At 48.6% G+C, this 19,256-nt stretch overlaps 6 protein-coding genes across 6 annotated transcripts; 1 reads left to right on the top strand and 5 right to left on the bottom strand.

Annotated features, from left to right (window-relative positions):
* Positions 1-436: 436 nt before the first annotated feature.
* Positions 437-1,396, bottom strand: rrg9 (mitochondrial ribosome assembly protein RRG9). Its single transcript, XM_040812282.1, has one exon. The coding sequence runs from the start codon at positions 1,365-1,367 to the stop codon at positions 549-551; it is 819 nt and encodes a 272-aa protein (XP_040667309.1). The 5' UTR covers positions 1,368-1,396; the 3' UTR covers positions 437-548.
* A 2,012-nt stretch (positions 1,397-3,408) lies between these two features.
* On the top strand, positions 3,409-6,774 carry ASPVEDRAFT_83077 (WD40 repeat domain-containing protein; the record flags this gene model as incomplete). Its single annotated transcript, XM_040817309.1, has 4 exons — positions 3,409-3,951; positions 4,002-4,273; positions 4,334-5,158; positions 5,214-6,774. The coding sequence occupies 4 exons, from the start codon at positions 3,409-3,411 to the stop codon at positions 6,772-6,774; spliced, it is 3,201 nt and encodes a 1,066-aa protein (XP_040667308.1).
* A 757-nt stretch (positions 6,775-7,531) lies between these two features.
* On the bottom strand, positions 7,532-11,499 carry ASPVEDRAFT_150369 (uncharacterized protein). Its single transcript, XM_040808234.1, has 18 exons — positions 11,415-11,499; positions 11,105-11,350; positions 10,996-11,049; positions 10,871-10,921; positions 10,673-10,815; positions 10,378-10,621; positions 10,257-10,330; positions 10,126-10,210; positions 10,020-10,071; positions 9,937-9,972; positions 9,648-9,879; positions 9,473-9,600; positions 9,280-9,425; positions 8,967-9,227; positions 8,769-8,917; positions 8,563-8,697; positions 8,212-8,502; positions 7,532-8,117 (listed from the first exon to the last, which is right to left on the bottom strand). Exons 1-18 carry the CDS (start codon positions 11,464-11,466, stop codon positions 7,710-7,712), a joined length of 2,787 nt encoding a protein of 928 aa, XP_040667307.1. The 5' UTR covers positions 11,467-11,499; the 3' UTR covers positions 7,532-7,709.
* On the bottom strand, positions 11,496-14,268 carry acuM (gluconeogenesis transcription factor RDS2). The gene is made up of 7 exons (XM_040812281.1): positions 13,766-14,268; positions 13,638-13,660; positions 13,427-13,444; positions 13,011-13,317; positions 12,201-12,949; positions 11,944-12,140; positions 11,496-11,891 (listed from the first exon to the last, which is right to left on the bottom strand). The coding sequence occupies exons 1-7, from the start codon at positions 13,986-13,988 to the stop codon at positions 11,843-11,845; spliced, it is 1,566 nt and encodes a 521-aa protein (XP_040667306.1). The 5' UTR covers positions 13,989-14,268; the 3' UTR covers positions 11,496-11,842.
* Positions 14,269-15,006: 738 nt separating this feature from the next.
* On the bottom strand, positions 15,007-16,005 carry ASPVEDRAFT_83074 (uncharacterized protein; the record flags this gene model as incomplete). The annotated part of the gene is made up of 5 exons (XM_040817308.1): positions 15,007-15,159; positions 15,216-15,323; positions 15,377-15,541; positions 15,598-15,682; positions 15,743-16,005. The coding sequence occupies 5 exons, from the start codon at positions 16,003-16,005 to the stop codon at positions 15,007-15,009; spliced, it is 774 nt and encodes a 257-aa protein (XP_040667305.1).
* A 594-nt stretch (positions 16,006-16,599) lies between these two features.
* ASPVEDRAFT_83073 (basic helix-loop-helix domain-containing protein) lies at positions 16,600-17,994 on the bottom strand (the record flags this gene model as incomplete). The annotated part of the gene is made up of 2 exons (XM_040817307.1): positions 16,600-17,861; positions 17,922-17,994. 2 exons carry the CDS (start codon positions 17,992-17,994, stop codon positions 16,600-16,602), a joined length of 1,335 nt encoding a protein of 444 aa, XP_040667304.1.
* Between the last annotated feature and the right edge of the window lie 1,262 nt (positions 17,995-19,256).

The following is a 19,256-nucleotide window of genomic DNA, read 5'->3' as shown; positions in this document are numbered from 1 at the left end:
GTGGGTACCGGCCGCCACCTCAGGGAACAGGTATAAAGGTTGGGAATATGAATATGAAACTATAGAAATCCAAATCCGCCGACTAGGGCATCATCGAAGCACGTTCCATCGTTGAGGGGTCGGTCGGGGAAAAGGGGCGTGGGTGGCGTAAGTAGAATTGGGCTGGAGCTTGTTGAGGTTCGAGTTGTCCGCGTCGTCGGAATCGCGGAGATTTGACGGTTGTTCGAACATCAATTAAGCTAGTCCAACCAAGAACAACACAATATCTCGGGATTCTGATAATTTTCCCAGTTTCCCGGTGGGATCTACCCATGCCTTGTCATTACACAAGAAATTCTCGGTCCGAGATAAAATAAGGAGGTGATGATATCCTGGAGCTCTTCCTGCAACGTCATATATGATATGTCGTTATCTACTTTCGACAAACGATCCAGAACAGAGAGACCGTTCTGAAAAATCATAAGAGTAATATTCTATTTAGAATGCATCGCTAGTATACAAATTGCCTTGGGTTTAATGTACATATTAATGTCGAATGGCCCTAGCCATTAGGAATCGCGAGATGCCTTATCTTTCTTGCCTTTGTTATACAATATCGTAGTGGCATCTATGATAGAGTCCGGACGCGTCGGGCGCAAACCCAACTCAGACATATGTCCCCAGATTCGCGCATGCCGCTTCTCCCATCGTTGGCGCCGAGTCTCCATCTCAGCTCCCGAGGGACGCCACTTGCTCTTTAGAATCCTCCGAATAGCTTCGGGGGATACCTTGAATTCAGCCGCAAGGACAGGGGTCGTGAACTTGTCAGGATCAATGTGATGCAAATGCCGTATCCCTTCCATGGCATCAGGGGAGAGTTTCTTGGCTGGTGCCCATCCATCTGGAAATTTTCTTTTCAAAGCTCCTTTCTGAATCTCCCATTCTTCAGCTTTCTTCTGGGGCTTGGGCCCGGCGTTTGTTGCGCCCTTCCGCGCGGTCTTCTTGGTATCGCGGTCGCCTGCTCGTTTTTTGTTGGATGCTTTTGACTCCGTCTTCGTTTCACGTGTACCAGGGGAGCTTGTGGAACTTGTAGTTTGGGCGGAGGCTTGGTCGTTTAAACTCTGGTTTGCGGAGTTCGAGCTGCCAATGGCGACTGATGGCTCATTTTGATTAGAATCTGGTACTTCAGGTTTCTGAGAGGATGTGATAGGAATAGAATCCAGAGAAACGGTGGTAATTGCCCGTCTGCTTCTGCGATCGTGGCGAGAAAGTCGGTTCAAAGGCTGGATTGATGGAGCGCGAAGCGGAAGAATGAATTCGGAATAAACGAGGGTTCTGAGGGCATTAGGAAGCGAAATACTTGCTGAGGTAGAGCAGAAAGACGACATAATGGCAAATTGCTACTTGTACTGAGACTGAAGCGGATGGAGTTATCGGACCTCAAATGGAAATTTTGGAGATAAGGATGCTAGCTGCCTCAGGCATTAATCATGTGATATCCTGCCCAATGAGCCAATCAGACAGCAAGTCCATTGGCCACCAACTGAGAATATCCTGGCATGGCCATGATTGTGACATTAAGCACCAATTTGCTCGCTCAATGGCTTGGTTTGAATGTTTGTCCTGGACGGTCGAGCTGGACGTACCACCGAGGACAGGGACGGCTGCATGAATTTAGCATTACCCTTGAACGGTTACGGAGCAAGCAATCATTGGAAGATTACTGGCTGGGCCAGATGCACTGGCCAGGCGAGGAAAACAGTCAGTGCACCGATATTGAGGCTACTGAATTGCTCGCTGCTAAGACATTTAAGGCGACTTTGTCCTGAATCGTAGTGGAGCCCACCCCGCAAAGACTTTGTCCCCGCAAGCACCGCAGACTTGGAAACTTCGGGCTGTGGAGCTGTGCTTATTATTCTACCACAGTCTTTGATTATTCCTGCAGCGAATGACCTACACACTGCTACTCTCCACCTAGGCCCTTCCTACCGGCGCTTATCATGGACTGGTGACGATTTAAGGTCAAAATCGATGAAAAACTACTTCTGCTAATGACAAGCGCTTTCTTTGTCCCGAGGAGCCCCAGAGGTCTGTATGGTTGATTATATCGTCTTAGATTACCCTGTCTACCCAATACGCCGGTGGCTGGCCGATTGTCTACGCAGAGTAATCTCCTGCCATGACACTATATCCTTATTTTCAAGATGGTGTCAAAAAACCGCCAAAAATCACAACGGACTGCGGATTATCGGCCATTCTATGTGGTGGTGGAGCTATCACCAGCAACAAGGCCGTAGGTATTATTTTGATTACTTACTTGGACGACCCGCATAACGAGTTGAGGTCTCACAGAATGATCGACACGTCTTTGCGCTCTCTATTAGATCTCCATGGTTTTGGGGAGAATTGCGCGAACTGAGTAAAATTGCACGGGCTGGGACCAGAGACGGCAAGCTATAGATAGCAGATGGCTATGGGAATGAGAGAAGATCGGGGCTCTCCATCCCTGAAGCAGAGCGGGCCGTGGCTGGTATGGGCGTCCCGGTCCCAAGAATCAGGGCCAATCGTCCACCAACTCCAACTCAAAGCCGAGAACTGCCAGGGGCACGATTGGACTTGTGCCTGAGGCAGGGCCAGAAAGTCGACGATTGGCGTCTCCACAGTCTACATTCTCCGTGAACCTCGAGCTCCCAAACATTCCGGGCCAGCCATGTATGGGCTCGGCTTTGTTGTTTTTTTGCCATTCAAAGAAACGCAGGTTGGATGTCGTCAGGCTACATAAGACTGCTGCCAGGATCCCGCAGCACCGGGAGCAGGCGACTTGTGGAGCTCTGATTGTCCCAGCCTCCTCATCTACTTCAGCCGCCAGGAGTTCGCTGCCGAGCGGTGGTGGTTCTTGAGAGTTTCCGTCCGTGCTTCAGCATCTCCGCCCACTAAATCTTAGCAGCTCGAAAAGCTCCCCCGATCTCTCACTCTCAGTCTCCGTGCTCGATCTCTGTCTTTGATTGTTTATTCGCTTCCGATTTCTTCACTCATTCAATTGCTCTCAGTCACTCCTTATTCGCGGTTCTATATTGACCGGCTGTTCTCTCCCAGTCTTTCTCGCTACTCCGAAACTCAGCTCTGTTTGCTCTCGAGCCCCTCCTTATCCAGATTCTACGATCCAACTTAATCGCCTGGCCAGCTCGAAAGCCCCCAATCTGCCTCGCAGGAGGTGACTCTGTTCATTACATCTTCCCTCTGCCGCATATTTCGTCGACTGCACCTTCCCTTCTGAGCTCGACATATAAGAGACGGAGCTTTGCTTAAACCAAAGTCTCACCTCTCACCTTAAACCGATTGCTCGCTCGTCTCAACAAATGCAACCGAAATTTATACAACTCTCTGGGGATAGTGCAGCTTCCTAATAGCCCTTGCCCCCGATTTGCTATGGCGTACAATACGTTAAGCGTGAAAAGCAAGCCCGCGGGCCCAGCCCAGTCGCTGCGAATTACCCCATCCAACTCACCTTCCATACGACCGCCAACCCGCTCCTCCAACAAACCATCTCTATATCAGTCAGCTTTATCCCTTCAGACAGTTATCGGCACCACGACAACTACCCCCAATGGGTTCTCTTATCATGATCAAAGCAAGTCGTTTGCATTCTGTGCTGGATCCGCCGGTGTCTTAGCAGAACTGGATGATGGCGATAATGTGAATCAACGCTTTTTCCGTGCTCGGCCAACAGCCAACAGCATAAATCCAATAACGTCATTCTACAATCAATCCACGCCCCCAACCACACCCGATAATAGGGCAAAGTCTCTGCCAGGTATAAAGGCGACACCGCATAACGGCAACTATAATGGTTCATCGTCAACTGAAATGGCGGAAGCACCTAGTCCCCGTTCGTGGTCATCTAGGGAAAGGGTGAAGGCCGTTACTAGTATCGCCATAAGTCCGAATGGAAGGTTCCTTGCTCTAGGAGAGGTAAGTACAAATTGGTTTTCTCTTACAACGATGAAAACTAACAGCCTCAGACGGGCTATAACCCCAGGGTCTTGATCTTTTCAACTGCAAAAGACGCACCTCCCGATATTCCGCTCTCCATTCTCACCGAACATACATTTGGCGTCCGTGCACTTGCTTGGAGCTCGAACTCACAATACTTGGCAACACTGGGGAACGTGAATGACGGGTTCCTCTTTGTATGGTCCATCGGGCTCAAGAATGGCTCAGCCAGGCTCCACTCGACGAACAAATGTACTACCGTTGTTCGTGACATGACTTGGCTAGGTCACGCTTTGATCACGTATGTCTTCTATTTATTTGCCTGACTTCTGGTTTGCTTCATGTACTAAATACTTTATAGTGTGGGTGTCCGGCATGTGAAGGTTTGGAGACTTCCCGATATCAGGCCTGCATCCCCAACCAAATCTCGTGCCAATACCGGCGATGGCCCCAGCAACACCGCGCCAAAGGCCCTTTCTGGAAGAAACTGCGTTTTAGGAGCCCTGGCCGACAATACCTTCACTAGCGTCGTCGGGATTACCGACTCCGAGGCTGTGGTTGGTACTGACTCTGGAGCACTCTGTATTGTTGACGACAGGGATGGCAATGCCAGACTTACTCTCATTCGGTACATGGAGTTCGGCATCACGTCACTAACATCTGACCCAGACCGGGCCTGTTTATGGGTAGGCGGTCGTGGTAGACGAATGCGAAGACTTGCCTTTGAATCCTTGCGAGCAGCATGCAGCCCATCGTCTCCACGCACGTCTAGTCGGTCATCAACGGAGCTAAAATCTAAAGAACCAGCCATCACTTGTATTGGTTCTCTTATGTCTCACGTGGTTACTGTTGATAGTACCAAGGCTATCCATATATATCCCGCCGAAGACTTAAACGATGAAGTTGACAGCTGTGACACGGGAACCACTATGCCTGCCCATAGAGATTCCGTTCTCGGTATAGAGCCACTGAGTACACCAAACTACCTGAGAGCAGATTTTTTTACTTGGTCTTGCAAGGGTGTCGTCAAATTTTGGAACACCCAGGGCGGGTGCTGCGACACGCGGACAATCCCTGTTGAGCCGCTCTTAGGCGGCGATGACGACAATCTTAATGAGCTCAAGATATTGCGTGCAAGCAAGGACATGAACTTGTTTGTCTCCGGGGACAAACTCGGTGTTTTACGGTATTTTCAATCACGCTAGTTTGTTAATAGGCTCCTCTTACTAATTCCTCCCTAGTATATTCCAGGGGCAACCGTGGAAATGTGTGAATGAAGTTAGAGCCCATGGAGGGGAGATCACAGATATCGCTTTATATGAGACTCCAGATTCCTGCATCGTTGCTAGCTCAGGGCGTGATCGGATGGTGCAGCTTTTCGAAAGGCGTGACGATAGCCTTCAGCTGCTTCAAACCATGGATGACCACGTCGGCTCTGTAGGCCAGCTTCTTTTTGTCAATGGAGGAGAACGGCTACTATCCTCTTCTGCGGATCGTACTGTTCTCATAAGAGAACGTGTCACCCGCGAAACCGACGGTGCAACAGCCATTGCCTACATGATATCGAAGGTGATTACCTTGAGATCATCCCCGGTATCTATGTCATTATCTCCGGATGACCCAGACAGCATAATTTTCTCAACTATTGATCGTTGCGTACAACAATATGAAATGAGCTCCGGTCGTCATGTTCACTCTTTCCGCGCAGCTGATTCCGAATCTAATGATACGGTGGTCATGGGCTCGTTAACGGTCACCTCTGCTATCTCCGGACAAAACCCTAAAATGCTCATCGGGGTCTCAGGAACTGATAAATCGATCCGTGTATATGATATGGAAAAAGGGGCACTTCTCACAGGCGAATTCGGCCACACTGAGGGCGTCAGTGACGTCCGACTTCTTGAAAAATATTCTCATCCATCAAGCGACTCACCGGAGCGAATATTGATCAGCTCAGGCATCGATGGGGTAGTCATGATTTGGAACATATCTGTGCAGTTACAACAACCTCAGGAATATACCCAACCTACACAGGCGATTCCTAACGACGAGGAGGAAATTGCTTCTAAGGATCCAACACTATCGAAACCCCCTCTGCGAAAAGTATTATCTCGCTCAGACCTTGCGGGATTTCAACGACCGGACGGCTTAGCGTTGACTCCTACCCCGGTGCGCGAAACTTCGGAGCAGTCTCCGCTTTTATTGCGCAGGCTATCTCGGGCATCTCTTGTTTCATCAATGAGGAACGGGAACGTAATGCCAGCAACACCTCCCTCTGCACCTACACGTCGCTCGCCTACCTCTTCCATTCGCCCCGAGAGAACGCGTAATTCTCCGTCGCCGCCGAGCCCAAAATCCACGGGTGGGAAAAAGGCCTTGGAGTCACGGAGTCACAACAATATTCGCTGTTCATCTCTGGATTTTCGGACACGGGCTCGAGCATCTGGTAAAAGCGAATTTGGAAGTTTGAACATGTCGACCGAACAGGTATGCCGTACACTGAAGGCATACAGAAAGAAGCTCAATGGGTCTACTGAGCATCTACATTCCCAAAAGGAGCTAGAGCGTGAACTTAGCCTCACTTTACGGGCTCTCAACTCTCGAGCAAAGAAATCTGAGACCGAGTCGGGCGAAACTGAGACCGATAGCAGCGGTAAAGAAAACGAGCGGATCCCTCGTCCTCCCATTCCAAACAGAACACCTCGCATACCTCGTCGAATTCCGTCAACCCCAAACCTAGGCCAAAAGAAGTCGCCAAAATATTCTCGCAGGCGTTCCCTTGACGCAGCTGGAGAAGGCTGATTCATTGACATATTTGTGTGATTTTCTGATTCTTCTCACCCTATTCCTTCTCTTTTTCATCTTCTTCCTTTAAATGGCGTTTCGTGGTGACATGGGACTTTATTCCGGAGTTATTATTGACAGATCTTTGCATCTTGCAGTCGCATGTTGTCTTTCATTCTTCTTTTTACCCGGATATTGGGTCTTGTTTAAGCATAGCAGGTGTTGGGTTGGTTTTTGGTCATTTGCGGGTTCAGCTGATGGCTCTAGTTTTGCCTTCTCTATTTCCACCATTATCCTACTGAACCTGAGGGTTGCGGTCACCAATCGTTTAATTTCGTCATTTTTTGTTAGAACCGGCGAGACTGACAATGGCCTGTTTCTGAGGCCATAGTTCAATCTTCCCCCCTGGTCCTTGATTCATTTGCGCAGCCATCTCTAGGCAATTTCCACAATGATACCCATGTTATTGAAATTTGCGACGTCTCTCTGGGCGCAGATTCAAGACTTTATTGCAACTCACTGCGATACTGTATTATTAATGTCCAGGTACCTTGCCTAGGAACGGATTACAACGTAAAATGGGAAAGAGCACACCTCTAGTTAACCGTGCATCGCACTTTGCGTAGGTATTCTGTGGGATATATATTGCAACCTGGAGAAGGAGTAACCCCTGACTTCTCAACTTTAATTTGTTGTTCCTTCCGTATAAGCAACATATATTGACACCTAAGGTGTAAGGATTGGCCGCGATCTACCCTGCCTTTACCCTTTGGTTGTGAATAGTAGTATTAATTAGTACCCTTTAAACGTTTCTAGTTAACTACAGGAAACAATGTTCGTTGGCTTTCTCTGTTTTGAGTTCCTTGGTAATAGGTGACCCATTCCAGGCTCCGTGGAGTGTGTAGGTGTAGTTATATATTATGCTGGGTCTTAGTAGGAGCAAATCTACTCTCTCAAACAGGCCTTAGCTTCGCAAGATTCCGTCTAAGAAGCCTCCCTAACTCACTACCGTCGTCGCCTGATATTGAATCAGCCAGCGCAATAGCTTTCCCGGCCCACCGACGACACTCCCCATCCGCAGAAACAAGAAAGAACTCTACCGCCCGATTGAACGCGGTAGTTGCCAGCCACTGGAGTTCGTCTTTTGGGTATGGAGCCCTTGTATTGCGAATAGAATTGGGACCATCGCGGGCCAGAATGAGGGCTTGGTCGAGGACGGACTCGGCGAGGATGTATTCTTCGGCTTGGATGGAAAGAGAGAATAGGCAGCGGAGGTGGCGAGGGAGGTAGGAGTTGAGACCACCGGTTGATTCAGTGGTTATAGATTGAGACGGAGAGCTGTGGAATGTGCGGATCATTTGCTGTTGTTCCAAGATTCGGTGGGTAATATGTTAGCAATCTAATTTGTATACTAGTTTGGTTTGGATGGTGCTATTCGGCCGTCATCGGACATACCTTGACAAATTGTGATAGGTATGATGAAGGGGCTCCAGACCGGAGGAGACAGTCGAGGAAGACGGAGCTGAGTTTTGCACTTATGACGGGCTTTGATGCTTCGATTATCTTTGCGAGATCTTCCCACTGGCGGAGGAAGACGGTGGCTTCGAAGTCCAAGGAGAGTATGATGCGGTACTTGTCTATCCACGGGTATGGCGGGTTTGTGATGGATATCGAGCGAATACCTAGAGATTGGATGTGGGTTTTAAATTGTTTTATAGCTTCACTTGTTTCTCTATAATAGTTTCCCTATATGGTGTTAATATTTGAGGGCGGGAAAGTAGAGGAGCATTATACATATATATATACCTTTTTGGCGGAACCTTTTTCTCTTCGAGCTTCATTAGCTATAATTATAGATTGCAGGAAAGTGCACTTCAGATAATGCTGTAAGGTATCGGTATTCGACTCTGATTCTGTTTTCTTCTGCTCGAGCTCCATGAACTGTGCAAGGGCATTAGTATAGAGCCCACGAGGCAGAGACCGGGTAACATAATAGTAATATTAATAACTACCTTGGTGGAAATATCTAACAGTTTGACAGCAGCTTGTATAGAAGACTGTTTGTATAGCTCAAGAGCAATATTGTAGCTTTTGCAAGCAAACCATCGTATCTCATCAGAAAAGAATGCCCTTCCCTGCGCAGCAGCAGCAGTGGCCAATGCTGCGCACTTATTAGCGCACGGCTTAATACAGATTTGAGCTCGACTTACCAGACCCTAGTAAAGAAGTTACATGCCCCAGAAAGTCTTCGCAGTTGGCTGTGCTCATCTCGTGAGCTGTACATATCACGCACTGTAGAAGTTGAGGAATATGCAGTCTCTCGAGGTCACCGTCATTTGAGGTGACCATGACATCCTGAAGTGATTGGATCGCTATATCCATCTTGCCTAGCTGTAGTGCATCTTCTACACATGACCAGACATATGTGGAATCTGCCCCGCTTTTGCAGAGTGATTTAATGTATATAGTGCCTTGGCTTTTGGTTAAATCCTATGATATAGATAGAAGTGAAATATGTCTTACATAGTGATGCGTCCCCAGCGAGCAGGGCCAACCTGTACACCAGATACAGGATGAGTGGACAACTCCTGCAGACTTCTGGTATTTCGTCGAATATTTTCCGTGCTGTAGAAGGGCTATAGTTCTCCAAGGCGCAGATGGCCAGTTTTCTACTTTCGGGATTAGCCATGCCAGTGCAAGTGTTATTCAAGCGTACCGAAAATACTTGGCTTCTGCATCTGGGGTATTTTGAAATATTGAATGCTTCAGAATAAATTGACACCATTTTTCGGCAAGGAAGGTAGATCCTTTTGACAACATTGTGTCGATATACTTCCAGATGAGCTGCTCTTTGTCAATACCTTGAGCGTATACCATGGGCCATAACATACAATCAGGGAAGCTTGGGTAACGTTTCCACTTGGCTTGTCTAAGCCGCACTCTGCCAATATTTGTGCTGCTGTTTCAGCACGATCAGGGGGATGGTCCTCGTTGGAGGTGGTGTTTGTCAGAACCCATATGACGGAGACGAAAATCTTCTCCATCCATTGATCTTTTGAATCGATACCAAGAGTGGCTAGTTTATTCAGAAGCTGCTCAGAGGCTTCGAAAAAGTGCTCTAGACTGGATGATGATGATGTTATTTAAGAGAAAGAGCCAACCAGAACCTGCAAAATTTACCTCGAGCTTCCGATTTTCGTGATGTAGTGGTAGACTCTACACTACTGTTTAGATAAGGGTGAATATTGTGGAATACCACTCACATTTTCACGCTTGTATCACAACTATTCATTTCCTTAATGGAAGCTTTGAGCGCTAACATTGGATGAGTGCTCTGTTATTTTAATATCGTGCGAGGTTCCGACTTACTTTCAAAGTACTCCTCATTGAACTCGCCCTTCTTGTTCAGGACTTCGAGGGAGAAGATTAAAACAGGGAAGGAATTTCCGTGCTCCTAGACTGTGATTAGAGTCTTATGGTACTCGGATACTGGAACCTACGGTTCTCAGAAAGCTTAGAGCCTTTCGAAGCTGACTCTCAGAGGATGCCGTAGTAGCGTAAAGATTAGAACGTGCTGCTACAATTAGACATCAAAAGAAATTTAAAAGTAGGCACCCTCACCGTAAGCATGAAAAACCAACAGCTTCTTATCATTCAGTCCTTGCCCACCCCCGGGCCATAGCTCACACACTGCCAACGCTCTACTCAGCCATGTTGTCGCTGTGTTATACTCGCATTTTAGCAGTGCTGCTTCTCCAATACGGTAGCATGTGTCAACAAGCACTCTTTCTTGCTCTGTGGTCTTCGCTTCTGGAGCCTTCGAGAATAGATGGTCTGCGATGTCTGGCCGTCCCTGTGACCAGGCCTATTATATGCTTGTTAAATATATTCAGTCTCCGTAGGTGAAGCTGCTTACCAGATATATCCGTAGCATATAGTATTCAGTGCTAAAAAATTCAAGCTTGACTATGTCAGTCTCAACTTCAGGTGCCTTCATCAGGTCCAATCGCGCAGCAGCTGATTCCATGATATTTTGACTAAGGTCGGTAAGGCCATACTCTAAGTGTCTTTTCATCAGTAAATTGTCCCACAAGGCCAACCCACGACAGCATACCAATGCAGGTCTTGGCTGCTTTGAATGCAAGTTCAAGACATCGGTAGTTTCCTGGGTCACGCATGATAAGAAGTTATGTCCGTCTTACGAGCACAAATCTCGCATATGTAATGGCATATTCTTACCAGGGCCTGTTTTAGGTGCTGCTGCCTCTAGCATCGCATAGGCTAGAGCTTTCACTGGACAAGGTTTAGCACATATAATTGCCTGAAACACAGTTATCCACGATAATACCTTTACAAAGTAACACTTTTTCATTATTATTCTTCTTCTTCGTATCCCTCATCCGCAGTGCGTGTATGTTCCAAAGCTTTGCCCCTTCGTTATCTAGCTGCTGGCGGGTCGACTTCGAAGCAGCCTCTGCCAGAAGTGGAAGGCGAGGCAAGGTTCTCTCGAGCAGTTTTTGGGTTTCTCTGCTCAAAGTTGGCTTATCCGAAGCGTCATGTTGCGTGAGTTGATCCTGGAGGTCTATGGCTAGAGCTAGAGTGTGAGTTGGATGGCATTAGTATGAGGCATTCAACGGACACTGCGTATGCTCGTCTACCTAGTACAGCTTGTGCTTGGTCTTTGGACTTGGCAGAATCATTCACTGCCATGGTGGCCAAGCGGCTTTGATGGAATGAAGGTTTGAGGATGAAATCAATTGATTTTGAGTACTCGAAGAAGTTCAAAGGGTGGGCACATGATCACCCCTCCAGATGTAAATACATAGCACATAGTAAATGGAGCATGAAAAGCAGGCCTCAACCGAAACTCATCAGTATTCCTGAGGCAAAACATGTTGAAAACAAACAATCCTCTTGATAAAAATATGATACAACGGTTCGTGGTTGTAATGGTATATACGAAATTCCACATGTAGGGTCGAAGGTAGACGTAACCCTTGAGAAATAAAGACAAGCAACCCAATATCCGATGAAAGTACCTAAGGGGTCCCGTAAAACGCCGATTAGAATTTGACAATAGCCCGAATCATTTTTTTCGTTGCGAAGGTAGGAAGTTTCCGACAATGAGAGACGGACTAGAATCGGGTTAGTATAGCACACCGCACTCGCCCGTTCCGCATCGCTTACATGTTATGGTTATCTCTCCGGATAGTGAATGAGAAACAACAAGGTATTCCTTCGTTAGGGGAGGAAGCATTTGGGTTCTTCAAGGTACAGCTCGTGAGCATCGCCTTCTGGGTGTTGTCGAAAGCAATGGCGCCAAATTTCTCCCAGTAGCTCACAAGTTGATCTTCCACTATGATCTCATGGATTGCTAGTTTACCCTGTAATAAGCGGTTAATATCATCTCTGAAAGATACCCGGTTGAATTCCGAATGACGTACGTCTCTGAGAACCTCGATAGGGACGCCGATAAGCTCAGCCATTTCTTTATTACCTCGGAATATTTCACCCGTTCGTCTCCAGCAGCAGGCCGGTATCGCCATACTCGCAAAAACGCGGTCATATTCCATCAAGCTGCGCTCGAACCACATCTCCACCAGGATGAGTTCAATATCCGTCAGGCTCTGCATCCTCTCACGAAACTTGGGGCGGAATTTGTCCAGTTGCCGGAGGATCTTTTGCCGCGAGGCTGGCTGTAGGTGTTTCTCCATATATGAGTTGAGTCTTGCATAACCTTTGACGTAGTTGAATGGTCGCAGAAGACCTGCGTCGTATTTCGCTTTGAGAAGCTTGTTCATTCGCTCTTCTGGAGGATCAGACCCTGAAGGGTCCGCTGCTGTCATATAGTACGTTTCCCTCGCTTTATCGTTCCCAATGATGACTGGCCCTGAGCTGTCACCCTGGTTCGCTGTGTTTTGCGGCGGACCCAGAGGCTGAGATTGTTGAAGCAGCGACGTATTTGGGCCCCCGAGCACAGACATGGAGTTGATCAACGTTGGGTCCGAATACATTCTCTGCATATCGTCGTTCTGGAAGATGCTTCCATCGTCAAGTAAACTGTTGCTGAGAAAGTCACCTAAAAGGTTATATTCGTTCGTAACTTCGGGCGCATTGAACATATAGGAAGGGTGAAATGTATGCATGTCTTGAAATTGGCTTTGGCCGCCCACCCAGTCATTGTATCCAAGAACTGCGAACTTATTAGCAAGATAACGAAGTGAACGAGATGCGAAAATGGATAAAACGCTTACGCTGTTGCTGAGGCGTGACACCCAGGTTTTGGCCTGTAGAGGAGGACATGGGTCCAGGTTGCACCGCATTCATAGGGGACGACGTAAGGCCCAAGTTTCCATCGGCCAGGATCTGCTGACCTGCAGCATCTTGGATATCGACCTTCCTAGGCATGGCGTGAACATTCGGGTATTCGTTATTTGAAGAACCCTCCTCGTCTGCAGCAGACTGTTCGTGTTCGCTGCGCGCTCGTTTCGATGGCTCTCTCGGTTCGTCATGACACAGGTGCCCGATATTGCGTTTTATACATCGAGTGCACGGTCGCTCCTTCATTCGTGGAAAGATAAAAGTCAGCAACGATTTGTCCTCTCCCAGCTGCCATCCTGCAATACGTTTCACAACGACTCGTGCGGATATAATTCAGGGTAGGTCTTACCGAATCGCAGGTCATATGCTGTAACATGTGAGCAAGTAGCCTGCCGTCAGCAAATGAATTCCAATGATGATCTGGGTCGGAGGAAAACTTGAGACACCCAAGCCTGTATTTCTTTTCCTTGTCCCAATAATAGGGGGCGTAGAGGGTTGTAAAAAATGAAGGGAATGGTGAGGAAGGTAGACGCCATCCCCCCACGGGGCAATGAGCTTACCGATCGCCTACAGTAGACGCATGCTGCAAGCGTGGTTCCCTGATTAGCAACGTGGTCTGGAAGCCATAGCAGAAAGAGGCAGACGTAGGGAACCGCTGCTGTGACCCTGCTGGGACGTGAATTCTTACCATGATTGACCTTGCGCCGTTTCTTCGGGCTGGCACGAGCCCCCGCAGCAGCACCTTCGGGTTTCGAGGCAGGCGACGTTTGCGCGTTATCTTTGGTGTTTGAGTCGGCTTTGCCGACTGTGCTTCCATCTACCATCTTGCTAGGGGTCGTATTCTCGGCCGTTCCATTGGAGGTATTCTGATCTGGGGCTGGACCCGTTTGCGCAGTAGTTTTCTCCGTCATTGATTGCGAGGCGCAAAGCTGTTGCGCAGAGACCGGCTCGCTGCTGTCGCGGGCGTTGATCGGTCGGAACACAAAAGGCGAAAGTGAAATGGGCACTTGCAGGCACCGACGTGGGTTGAGCGAAGAAGGACACGAGCAACCATCGGTTCAGCTGCACTAACGAGCGCGAAGCTGGAGATACATGCGACCACACTTTTTCCCCGCTGATGGGGCGGGACTTAAAACGTGTGGCAGTACCAAGTAGTAGTGACTCAGGCAGTGACTTGGGACTAGGTTGGAGGCAAGGGCTCGGCAGCCAAGTTCAAGTCCCGGTCTTCTCCGCATTGGGAGTGCCGCCCTCTTAACCTATCGGGCCAGCAGACGGTGCCTCGGAAAGCTCTCCGATTCCTTACTGCTATTGCTCATGTGCAGCCAGATACCTCGGTTTACAATTATCTATATATCAGACATCAGAGTCTAAGCCCATACTTGTATTTCTCTAGTATACGTCACAGCATGTTGGAAGTGGTTTCTTCAAATGTTCTACCCTCCAGCACGGCCCGGGAGTACAGGACGAGATCCGCTGGGCCGCCCTAGCCCAAAGCTAAAGCTACCCAATACAATAACGCTTACTCAACCAGAATCTCGACGCTGTCGGCGTACTCCAATCAGCGCAATGATCCCGCATGGCTCGTGCCCATTTCCATTGGCAGCCTGGATCATTGGTGGGGTTTCATATCGCTGCATGTTTGCGACGCGGTGTACCCGACTGTATCAGGTACCCAGGGCACCGTGCAAGCCCACGGAATATGGTTCCTGTGCGCGTACCCTGCTGTTGCCCATCGTGGTCTCCAGCAAATGATGCCTTTGCTGCCCCAGCCGTTAACGCTCGAGCGTATGCATAACGAGCGGTGTCGACTAAACTATCCCGAAATTGAACCATCGCGACAATCCTCTTATAATGTGTCTGAACAATAGGGCCTGTTTTATCCAGTCAATATTACTGGGTGTTGAATGAAGACGCTATCCGTCGCCAAATTCAGTCATCGGGCATATCTGTTAGGCTCAGCGCAGTCTGAGACCGTGTAATAGCATCTTTCAGTCCAACGAGAGGAACGGTATTGCTCTGCATTGACTTCAGGTGGTTGTTCAATTGCTTGAGTATACCGGACACCTCGGGGTCGGCTTCGAGCTAGATGTGGAGGATGAGTCAGTCAAGCGCGCATAATCAAAAGGTTAAGTCCTTACCTCACTGAATCCCAACTGCGAATTCTTCGGGTTGGTAAGAGTAAACTCGGAGGGGCCCCCGGTTTGTTTACCGGGGCCGTCCTCGACCTGTCGTAGGACAGGGTGTTCCTATCATTGATAAGCCGTGGTCCTAGTATTTTCCGCCGCAGTAAACAACATACATTCTTCATCTGCCTCTTTCGTTCAGTCTCCGCGCGCTTTGCGTTTTTCTCCATTTCCTGCAGCTGCTTTGTTTCCTTTGCAAGAAGCGCCTCCTCCTTTGCAATCTCGTTATCCAGCAGATCGATGCTATCGTTAATTGTCGAGAGAGAAGTCTCGAGCGCGCTCTAATCAGGATAGTCAGTATTCCTGCACTCTAGAACTAAGTAAAACGAGGACATACGTGTTCCTTAAGAGCCGCTTCGTACTCGAAAACAGAGTCTTTCGTCAACGGGGGGAAAGGCATTCGAGGTAATCGCTTTCCAAGACTATAGCAGCCACATAGCAATTAGAGACATATCCACATTATCGTGCGCGTGGGTACGTACTTCTTTACCACAGCTTGAACAGCTGCCTGGGCTTCGTAGCGTTTTCGGTCATTCTGTTGCCGAACGATAACAGGACGCTCCAAGGCGCGGAACATATCACGGATCTTGTCCTGCGTCGGCTCTGGAAGGGTTGACCATTTTGACTTGATTGTTCTTTCCGATATGTGTCGCACCTGAGGCTTCAAGTGGGCGTATTGCTTCTTGCGTTTGGTGGTCTGGCCCCGGTCGGGCGCATCATTAGAATGCTTTCGTTTGGGGGGCATCGCGAAAAAGTTTAAGGTAGCAGAAAGAATCAAAGGTACGCCTATTCGAAAGAAAATTCGTAGCCGACAATAAATACCACAGGTGCCTGAACTTGTCACAGGTTGTTGGAGGCTGTTGATTGTTGCTCTCACAGACGCGCCAAGCATCAATGGCCTTAAGTCACATGCATATTCAATATCGCTTCCACTAAACTGCTTTGGAATCCAGAGCCAGCTCAAACCAACACCATGACCAGTTCTGCTTAGTCTCATCGTTATCAGCGATTTTCACATGTCCATCTCCAAGCTGAAGAATGAGGGGCGATCAAGCTCTAATAGATGATGTCATGGTATTCTTTTCTATGCATCAAAATATTATTATTTAGTCCACGTTTAGCGTGGAGCCTGCGAAATGCCACAAGTAGTAGCTTATATATCAATACAAGGAAGATTGAATTTGAACAAAAAACATAGGTATCATATCCCAGGTCATAATTGCGACAATGCAAACGCCTATAATCCCCAAGTGCAACCCGCGTCAAACCAGACCGCTAAACCGCTTCCATTAAGCCGAACAAGATCGTGTTGTCAAAAGGACAGTAATGAGAAGATCTTTCATCGCGGCATCACTAGGCCGTTCATAGTCTTCAGTTCTGCGAGCTGTGTCTTCAATGTGTTGTTACCGCGTATAACGTCCTCCAACCAGTCGGCGGCCTGAGTGAGCATCGCACTTTTACTGAAGCCACCACCTCGTAACCCGGGAACAAGTATGCATAGGTCCTCGAACCCCTGTCTGATAAGATTCCGCCGTTTTTGTTCTGAAAGAATATGATTGCTTCGTTTCTGTTCTTCCGTCAAGTTTTCTCGCGGAGTTTTCGAACTTTGCGAGCCTCTCGACTTTCGGATCATATCGGTAGATAGTCGTCTACCAGCACCCTTTGTGCGTTTTGACCGGTGACGGAGAGAATCCTCATCAGAAACATCATCGTCCTCTTCTTTAATTGATAATCTCTGTTTTTTCTTCGGGTGTGACGAATCTTCTATAGTTTCGCCGTAGTCTTTTCTTAGTCCATTGATATGATTGACTGCTGGTGTATCTGCCCACGGGACGGCGTGATGGTTCAAGGTCCGATCTGGTGTGGGCGCCCGCGTATTGGCAGCGCTGCTTTGAGGCTCGAGACATTCCAAATTTTGGATTAATTCCTTTGTCCGTTGTTCTTCGCTAGGGTGCTCGGGAGGGGCCACATATCCTTGGTCCATGAAACTAGAGTCAGATCCCCAGTGAAGTGGCCGGGCTTTGGTAGATAATTGTTGTTCGGGTGATATGGGCTGATGTACATCAAAGAACATCTGTGGCGTATGGAACCCGACAGGCAAATGTGTTCGAGGAGTTGTGCTGGGCCGCCTAGCCGGCTGATGACCGTTTTGCTGCCGTTGCTTTCCATTTCCTTTTAGTTGTTGGTAATTGACATTGGAGAAAGCAAACGGCTGGCTCCCAAAGTTGGTGCTAATCTCGGGGCCATTCGCTCCGTTGGGGTATATCATAGAAGCTGCAGCCATGATGTCTGGGTTTGAATGCTCGGGGATAATTCCAAGGGATTTTTCGACACTTTGATGAGGAAACGGTGGTTGGGGTAGAGATGTTGTAGAGCCCTCAAACGTTGGCGGCAGCTCATTCGACCAGTCAAAGCCTGACAAGCCATGAGACTTGTTCGCGTCATCTTGGGGCCCCGTAAGCCAGAAGTCGTTTGCGAAAGGATTGGCGTCTAGTGTTGTGAGGAAGTTATCAAGCATATTCGTTTCGTTAACATCAAGAAGCGCTGGCCCAAGGGGTGAGGAAGGAGCGGGTTCGCAAGGCGTATCTTCAGGGAAAGCATCTGCCAATCGGTTAACTGGGTTAGAACTGGTATGTCTCAATCTTGAAATGGAGGACTCACAGCCAAACGGAAGTCCTGAATTATTGCGTCCATCCCGACCCTGAGTGCCGTTTGGGGTATTGATGCTCATCATTGTGGTTTTGAGTATCGGGGAGGATAGTGAGATATGTTTGGTAGGTAGTATCTCAATTATGGTTCACCGGCATCGAGTTGTGCAGGTCGCGAGTGGTATAGACGAGGCCGATCTCAGCACAACTTTACCCGCAAGATATCACAGACGCTGCAGCTACTTCCTTATGCGCTGTGAGAAATACCTTCGAGAAGTTGAGATGACTCGAAACTCAAGGTCGACGTCGACCGATGGACAGTGCGCTGCGCAAGTAGTTGTTTTCCGTGTATCCCCAGAAAAATAGAGTGGTAGTTCCTCCTGCGGGAGTTGAGTATGGAAATGTAGAAAAAGTGAGGAAAGTGGCAATCGAGGGTCGCTGGGGAAGTTCAAGACAAGGAAATTATAACACGGGGCCAGATCCACCGCAACAAGCGCATATCCCCCGCATTCAATCTAGGTGCACCAAAAAGATGACGACGAAAGCTGAAGATACAGGCGTTGATAGCGGAGCGGGCATGGCCCGTCGGCTCGTGGTTGCTAGAAGGATCACATGCAAAAACTCGCAAAGTCAGGTCGCGTGGGTACCGGGAATACCGAAATTACGAGATTTCCCCACCAGATCTGGCTGTCACAACGTACCAGCCCGTTCTGGGTGCGCTCGGACGAACTTCCAACGTTGGAAGCCGTTAAGCCCAAAAGGAGAATCCCTTGCGAGCTTCCAGGTTCCTTCCAGGCTCTTCACTCTCCCCGTCCAATTGACGCCTCTGTGGCTCGACCATCGTTCTTAATTCTCCTCAGGGCGCCGCTTCACTGGTTTTTGCTTTTTTGCTGCTATTCATCGCGTCTGAGTCGCCTCAGAAAGGGTCTTTCCGTGGCACGACGGTCCGCCGCCGAATTGGACTTGTCCCGTTCTATCCAAGACTCCGGAGGACGACGCCTGTCCCTGCCCCACTACATCGTTCGTAAGGGACTTGACTGGGTGTACCTGACATTCTGCAGCTCCAGATCTTTGGCGAGACCTGTGGACTGCGAGGGCTATCGCGGAGAACTACCCCTGAACCAATAACCTATTCTTGAAAATTGGCCATAACGCCAGGTTTTTCTTGTCCAGGACCGAGGCGACGTCGGCTTGCGTCGCACGGCAGCACGGCAGATCATACCGAAGGATCCCCCCAAATTGGCGACGTCCTAGTGCCAACTCCAGTTAATTACCTGGTTCTGTAAACGTATGGAGTAAATCCCTCGGACATTGAGCTGTTTTACTTTTCCCCAGGAACTTTGTGCTC

Source organism: Aspergillus versicolor (assembly GCF_001890125.1).
Source record: "Aspergillus versicolor CBS 583.65 unplaced genomic scaffold ASPVEscaffold_4, whole genome shotgun sequence".
NCBI lineage: Eukaryota > Fungi > Ascomycota > Eurotiomycetes > Eurotiales > Aspergillaceae > Aspergillus > Aspergillus versicolor.
The sequence above is the reverse complement of the archived record's forward strand: the minus strand, read 5'-3'. Positions and strand labels throughout refer to the sequence as shown.

Excerpts from the sequence above, each read along its gene's own strand:
- ASPVEDRAFT_150369 (XM_040808234.1), bottom strand. The coding sequence starts at position 11,466 with ATGGCAGTGAATGATTCTGCCAAGTCCAAAGACCAAGCACAAGCTGTA. Across the intron at positions 10,816-10,870 it reads AGCAGCCAAGACCTGCATTG|AGTATGGCCTTACCGACCTT; the intron begins GTATGCTGTCGT and ends AAAGACACTTAG. Across the intron at positions 8,698-8,768 it reads TGTTAGATATTTCCACCAAG|TTCATGGAGCTCGAGCAGAA; the intron begins GTAGTTATTAAT and ends GCCCTTGCACAG.
- acuM (XM_040812281.1), bottom strand. The coding sequence starts at position 13,988 with ATGACGGAGAAAACTACTGCGCAAACGGGTCCAGCCCCAGATCAGAAT. Across the intron at positions 12,141-12,200 it reads CTATCGAGGTTCTCAGAGAC|GGTAAACTAGCAATCCATGA; the intron begins GTACGTCATTCG and ends CGCTTATTACAG. Across the intron at positions 11,892-11,943 it reads CGGAGAGATAACCATAACAT|TCCGTCTCTCATTGTCGGAA; the intron begins GTAAGCGATGCG and ends ACCCGATTCTAG.
- rrg9 (XM_040812282.1), bottom strand. The coding sequence starts at position 1,367 with ATGTCGTCTTTCTGCTCTACCTCAGCAAGTATTTCGCTTCCTAATGCC.